This window comes from Carcharodon carcharias, chromosome 10 (assembly GCF_017639515.1).
Source record: "Carcharodon carcharias isolate sCarCar2 chromosome 10, sCarCar2.pri, whole genome shotgun sequence".
Taxonomy (NCBI): Eukaryota; Metazoa; Chordata; class Chondrichthyes; order Lamniformes; family Lamnidae; genus Carcharodon; species Carcharodon carcharias.
In genome coordinates, this window is record NC_054476.1 from 130166154 (window position 1) to 130173948 (window position 7795).

General features: G+C 40.4%; 1 protein-coding gene across 4 annotated transcripts in view; it reads left to right on the plus strand.

The window, feature by feature from the left end:
• The window catches only part of limk1a (LIM domain kinase 1a), a 71556-nt gene extending 64064 nt beyond the window's left edge, over positions 1-7492 (plus strand). For all 4 annotated transcript variants that reach the window (XM_041197531.1, XM_041197532.1, XM_041197534.1 and 1 more), the window contains one exon: positions 1431-7492. In XM_041197531.1, coding sequence (XP_041053465.1) covers positions 1431-1581 — 151 coding nt within the window. In that variant the 3' untranslated portion in view covers positions 1582-7492. The remainder of the gene's footprint in view (positions 1-1430) is intronic.
• Positions 7493-7795: the final 303 nt, after the last annotated feature.

Sequence of the window (7795 nt, forward strand, 5' to 3'; positions counted from 1 at the left end):
AATATTGAAATACTGGAAATCTGAAGTACAAACAGGAAATAGTCATTATTGAACTTAAAACATTAACTCTGTTTCTCTCCCACGGATGTCACCTGACCTGAGTATTTCCAGGATTTTCTGTTTTTATTTGAGATGTAAGGGTTTGGGTAATGCTGAGGGTTGAGATGTAGGTGTGCTGCAGAGGGCTAGGTGGAAGGCTTTGGAATGGATAGATTGTGCTGAGGTTAAAGATAAATATTTGAATGTATTGAGGTTGGGATGGGAGGGTTTGAATGGGCTAAAGCTGGGGGGTGAAGAAAATTGAATAAGTGCTGCTGTTAGCTGAAAGATGGCTGAGGAGTAAGGTGGCAGGACTTGAATAAAGCCAACTAGGGGGAAGATTTGGATGACACTGGTTTGTTTCATTAGAATTTGAACGACCCCACAATTGGAGTGTAAGGACTTGGCTGACATTGCTGTTGGAGTGCCTGGGTTGGATTTGGCACTGAAGTTGGTTAAGGGGTTATGAGAGGTGGTGGGGGTGAAAGGGCTTGTTGCAACACCAAAATTAAATATGGAGGAGTTTGGGTGGCACAGCAGTTAGGAACAAAGAAATTGCTACACAAAAGAGACCAAGATTCATCTAGTCCACCTTCTACCATTTTAGTAGTCATGAGACTTAATGCTACTGCAGTTATTGATGAATTATAGTGATCAATCTCTGTCAATTATTCTACAATACGACCAGACCTGACAGCTGGGGTAAAAGGAATAGTGTGGACCTGTTGAGTGATGCTGAGTGTTTTGGCAATATAATTAGGTTTTGTTATTTCTAGTTGCTTGCCCACCTCTGCGCCTTTGACCATCAAGATTTGCAAATTTTCTTTAGTTTAATGACTGATATGGACATGTCTAGCCAAATGGCATGTTTCTGTCCTATAACATTACTGTCCAATTTTGCTGCTATAATATTTGTGAAATTTTTGCAATTGAATATCCTTGGCTAGTTTGCATTTGCATTATGTGTACAATCTTGCAATGAACTCTTGAATTTTCACTGAGGTTAATTCCATTATTAGTTTCCCCATTTTTCTGTGTCTCACTGGATCATTTCATCCCTCAATCCTCCAGGAAATGGTTTGAACCTCTAATTCTTCAACCATTTATGGGGGTGACCACTTCCATTTTAGAGGGAGGCAGGGCAACTACTAGAACTTGCATAATAAGGACAGCAGGTTTGACAGTTTTGCCAATGAATGCAAATGAGGGAGGATTGTAACAATCACCCAAGCCTGATGCTCCCCCCTTCAGTGAAGGAATAGGTTTGAATTCTGGTAAATTAATTTCAAACCATATTTGAATTGTAGCATTTGAACTGCATTTTCATGACATCTTCCAGATGGTAAACCAGCATGTTATGCTAGTCCTAATGCTTGTTTCTTTTTCCACAGGCCATCCTTTATGAAGCTGGAACAGTGGCTATTAGCCCTGAAACTGCACCTGGAGATGCACCTTCCTCTCACCTCCGACCTGGAACAGATCAATCATTCCTTCTTCCAGAATCATTCAAGAAGCAAAGAGAAGCTTCTAGAAACTATGTGAGCTGACCCACCTGAACAGGAAGCTGAACCATTACAGTGTAGTCTTCAAGCATGCTGAAGTTCAGTTGAGCACCTTCACGCAACGACACATTTCATCAGCGTACTGGGCACAATCAAACCTGCAAGTACACAACCGTGCTGCTTATAATCCTGCAGGAAGACCCTTCAGCTTTAACATTTCACTAGACAACAAGACTACTCAACTAATGTAAATAGCTGGCCACCTGCAGTTGGACACAGGATGTGGGCAGTTTATAGGATATTGGTGTAAGTGGCTATTTCCACAGTGATCCTCTTGGAACCCAGGGCACCTGACACATGGTCTGTTGATAAATGAATCCCTGCAGTTAGTGGGACAGAGTTGCTGCTCAAACTCTGAATACAAAGAAACGGGGTAATGTGAGAAAGGCATTTGGGCAACGCCATCCAGCTCCTAGTAGGCATGGACTCACTGTAGAAAAATGCCATTAACTTGCCAATCTCTCTAATAAAGAGACAGCAGGATGGCTAGTATGAGAATTGGAAAGTTGCCATGTTGTGCAGTAAGAGCTGCTGTTTAGGTTGGGGCAGAATGGAGGGATCTTACCCTGCATCTGATAAACACTGTGCCTGAGCTGGTTCTGAATGATACTGACAGCACGGACCTGAAATTAAACTTTTCTTTCCAAGCACTAACATCCCTTATCTCAATGAGCACAAAATTAGAAACTGGTGTTATGTATCCAGCAGGAAAAGACAAACTGTTATAGTTCATCCCAATTTGAAAACATTGGTGATAAGAGGGAACAAAAACTACAGCTGAAATTTCAAACAGCAGTTACATGCCATCACTTGAATAAATACTTTAACCCAAGGGGAGGGATTGGGGATAGGGTCTAAAGTTGGCTTGTCAGGGTCTGAAGTCGTGCGACATGTAGTAAGGAGCTGCTTAATTGAGATTAAACCCCTTCAATGGATTGAAAGATCAATTATATGCTGAAAGTAGCTACTTATTAAATGAAAGAGTTTCAAAATGGTGACTCCACTATAACTTTTTAGGTATTGCAAGTTTGGATTATTGTATCCGAGTCACTGCATTGTACCTCCTCATTCTTGTGTTCACTGAGATTGAGTCCTTCCTGACCTGACCCACTGAGTCTCTTCAACCTGTCTAGCTTCACACAGTCTTTCCATTTACACATTGGCTGTTCAGCCTCTCTGGCCTTAACCACCATCCTCATTGACAGCAACTGATCATTTTTTTTAACAGAGCATCAAAACACCATCATCTGACAGTCCAGCTTATGCATTAGAACATTATGTATTTATTTAGTGTCTTTTCCATTATTTATTTTCTCTGATCTCCTTTTATTTTCTTCAGTCTGTATCACACACTTGCCTGTTTTTGGTGTTGTCTATTAATCTTGCTCCTTCAATGTTGCTTTCTGCTCCAGGAATTTCAATTTCAGGTCCTCTTCCATCCTTAGCACTGCAATCATTTTTATTCATCTGGAGCCACCTGATTTCCAAGATGTCCATTTGGAGTTGGTGGCAAGTTAAAATTGTACGATCATACTTAATCTCCCGGCATCTTCTGACACTCTTCCCTTGCTTCTCTTTCTTCCTACCCCTCATAAGATGATTGCCCCACTTCTCCCCTTCCTCTTCTCTGAAAAATCTTGTGACACCTCAAGTTGTGACACCTCAAGTTATGGCACCCCTTGAAAATTTTGAAGTGAAGTTGTTCTTTGATCTAAGTATTGTGTATCCATATAAATCAATGTCACTTTAATCATTGCACCATCCCACAATACAGCCAATGCTTTTCCTTAAGGCTTGGGTTGTGCGCCTTTAAGAGCAGGGACATAAAAACTCATTTTCTGGTCCATTGAGTTTCCTGGTAAACACTCATCTCCTCCTCACTCAGTGTCCTACTCTGTGAGCTCTAAATCGGATATGAACCTGAATTCCTGCAAAGCCATCAGCACCTTCCCTCAAGTACCCAGGACTTTTTTAAACTTCCAGGCTATTGTTTTCTGCTTTCTTTGTTCTTTCTATCTATCTATCTTGATTGTATCAAGTACCTAGGAACCAGCCAGACCTGAACATACTGGCCTCCGGGCCAAGCCATCCTTTTATATCCAACTGTCCAAGCCTGGTTGGGACAAACCACCATCTGCTCCAAACATGGTTCATGATATCAATGGGATTGGGAAGAGGGAATTTCCACATTGGGCATTTTGTTGGTTGTAGCCTGATGGCCAAAACACTAGGACACTGGGATGAACTCAGCAGTGGTATAAATGGTGTCCACCTTGAGTTCTAGCCTGGTTTTAGACAAAGGCCCTGCAGAACAACACAGGATGGTCTTTAAAATATTTTTAGACGACGATTCTGAATATAGCACTAGTAGCTGCCTAGCATCACTTCATACACGCACACCATTTCCAAAGGACAGAATTCCTGTTGTTTTCTGTTCTTCATTCTCTTTGATTATTTCTGGTCTGTAATTTGCATAATTTCTGATTTTCATAGACTATTTAGGATTACATTTTCACTTCCTCTCTATATTGGATTCACATCTACATTATTGTAGATTGCATTTTTTTAAACTTCCAGGCTATTGTTTTCTGCTTTCTTTGTTCTTTCTATCTATCTTGATTGTATCAAAGTTATCTGCTTTGCATTGGTGGGGAAAGGAGAGTCACTATAACTGGGTGCCAAGCATTTTCACTAGTCATACTGGGCACAAGACTGGAAGTTATATTTCAAGAACTAGGTGATGTAATGTTAGATGCTTTTAGACTTTTGGGACCTGGATGCTAACCTACCCAAGATTCGGGGGTTGAAAATCTCTGCTCAAAAGCATTTTTATTGCGACTGCAATCTGAATCCTACAGCACAAAACTGACCCTAATGATTTCACCCAGTTGGCTAGTATAGGAATTGGAAAAATAGCACAATGGTCTATGTGGTGATGGTGTTCTGCTCTGCGATTCGGCTGAGGCACAAGGGGAAATATGTACAGGGAGCTTTACTCTGCATTTAACCCTTGCTGTACCTAATAAGGTATATCATGAAGCAGTGTTGAGGGGGCTTTACCCTACATCATACCCATCCTGTACGTGTCCTCTGGTAGCCAGAGTGTTCCATTCCCAGTACTAATATCCTCTTACCATTCCAAGATACAATTCCACTGCAGATTCTGGCATATTTAATTCTTCAGTTGATGAAATGGTTACAGCACCAATTTTCCCTTCAACTTTGTTTACCATTAGTTGAGAACTTGAGCTTTAGTCAACCCTGGACCCTGACTTTTGTATCCGGCAGGATCTGCCGAATATTAAATTTCATAATATGAAGATTAATGAGCATATTAATTGTAGTTTTGTCTTCCTCTTCTTCACAACTCGACAGAGCAGCAAACTTTGAATATGATCATTGCAATCACGTCACACATAAGGATATTTACTAAACATAAGACAGACTTCCAGACACCCCTGGGCTTGGTGCCAGTCTATTAAGATGTGTTAACTTTGAATTGTCAACTATCTGTTGACTTTAGAAAGATTTACAGCTGGTGTAAATTTAAAAAGGCTGCTTCAGGAATGATTTTTCATCATGAGTTAGGGCTTAAGCCACAACCTTAATTTACTAAGCAGAGTGTACTGGAAAGTTGCCATTTTAGCTTTGCAAGGCAAGAAAAGATTGACACATCCTCCTGCCCTTTCCTACCCTGGCCTGTGGTCTGTCAGCTGGTGTTTAGAAAATTAGAATTGGATATTCCAAGTATTGTCTTAATCAAGAGATCTTGTACATCAATAATGTATTAGAGTTAAATGTCCAAGTATCTCAGGATCCACATCATTAAATATTTCACAACTCTGTATTACTATGTCTGTACTAACGTGGGTGTACTGTGAGAAAACTCTGGAATCTTTCAGCATCAACTGCCTGACAGATGTGGGGCTCCCGTGAGGTAAACATATGTAACTGTTCTCTAATGCTTGGCCTTAAATGCTTTGCTGCACTTGGTGTCGACAACCTGATTACAAGTAGCTGTTGCTATGTAACATTGTACCCATGCAACTGTCTTCAGTAAGTTTGAAGACTAGCATTGCATTATATACTGTGTAGATGGTAATATCCAAATCAACCTGCTCTAAAAATATTCACTAGTTCACAAATGGCAAGAAAAAATGCATAAAGCTGAAATTGTTGCTTTTGCAGGTTACAAGCAGTAAGGGGAATTGGGTTCTTGTTTTGGCACCCTGATTTTAAAAAGTTTTAGTTTTGATAGAGGTGGCGTTGCAATTACTGAGGGACAAATGGGGGTTGTGTTGTGGATAATGAGCCAATGGGACCAATTTAATTTGCCATGTCTATGCCTCATTAGTTGAATTCTATCATAGTGGTTAATAAATCTGTTTAGGATCTTTCTCTTGAATGCCATTAACGGATGCTGGAAAACTCCCATATTGGCCATCAGTTGAATACTGAGTTTAGCTGTGACCATTAAGTAACCAGGCAACAATTTATACCTGGATTGGCAGCTGCTTGATTGAATTAAAGAAGGTTTGCCTGCACCTTAGAATCTATGGCCCAAAATGTCTTCATGAGATGGGGAAATTTTTGGGGGGGTGGGGTTGGTGACTGTAAATTTAGAAGTTGCTAACCTCCCACAATGCAGTGCTCTGTGGTTTCCATATCCATTAGATTGCATAGAGGGAGAAGGGCACTAAATTTGCTTTCTTTGTGCAGTTGGATGCTATAAACTCAGTAACATAAACTTGGAGCCTCCTGAGTTTTACAAACAGCTCCCATGGTTAGAAAATAGTTTTGCTTTTGAATGCAAAGTTACAGACTAAATTAAATGGCTAAAGTGAGTCAAAAGAAAAGTGACGGGAGGAGGAGAGAAGATTGTTTCTCTCTACCTTCAGTTACTTCAAACTAGCATGTTTGAATATCGTACTTATTCAAACTAGCAAAAAAATCTAAAATGGGACAGCTGTCTGGTTTAATGTGCCATGTGGACAAGCAGTTCAATCCCTGATCTGTGCTGAATTAGCGGTAGGATGTTACAATTGGCCTTGATGCTCTTGGCTTAGGGATGGTGAAGAATTCGAGCAGGGTTCCTGCTCCTGATTTCCATCCAGTATTCCCTGCTTTAAGGGGAATATGGTTGGAACAAGTTTGAGCTCAGTTTCAACGGGTGGAATTTTATGGCCCCACTGTGGTGGGGGTGGGGTTGGAAAATGTGGCGAGCCATTCAAAAGTCCATTGACTTTGGCAGGGCCAGAAGATCCTGGTGGGAGAGGCCGTAAAATTCCACCCAGTGTCTTCCATGGATAAATAGTCTGGAGACACTTATTGTCTAAGTTCCTTTGTGAAGAATGGCAGCTTGGGCTGTTGGCAGATGTGGTGCCTTCAATAGTCAGGGTAGAAACTTCAGTAAGAATGGAAGAATATGATAGCATCTATTTTGTCTGTAAACTTCATGCAATCATTGTACTGTGCCATAACCACACAAAAGGCACAAATTAATAGTGAATAATTATTTGCAAAATATAGCCATTGTAAACCCAAGTGATGTCAAAACCTCTGCCGTCAGTGTACGGGACCAGATGTGCTCACTGAAAAACCTGCAGTGCAAACCTGAGAAACTCATCGTACTAAGTTAATCTGTGCCTTGTTTAGCCAGAGCTGTCAAGGACCAGTGGTTGGTTTGTGTTATTTATGAACTCACCTTTCATTTTCTAACATGGTTAATTTATTGTTTCTGTGGATTCAGTCATATCATTCCAGTGTTTCATTCCTCATGTTTTATGTTTTGAAACTGTGAACATAGTGCACTTTACACAGGAGGGTGACTATGACAGCAATTCTGTAAAGTATTGTAACACGAAAATGGAATAAAACTAGCTTCATCTCAACCAGCAAATCTCATCATCTTGTACATCCTGTTTAAAGAAAAAAAAAATCTCAAAGACTGAGGGTACTAATCAGCTAGACTCCCTGCTCACTGCAATTAATCTGGTTGGAAATCGTGTGAGTATTTGAACGAGGTTGTGAACATTAAATTTGTTGCCAACAATCCTTAACTAAAGGTTTCTTCATGTATAATCAAATGATCAAGCATGGGAACTGTAGCTCATAATGAGAGAACATTAATAGGAGAAGAATGAGAAAATCCTTATTTTATGATTGAGATCTTCTGAGATTTGGGATGAGGCTTC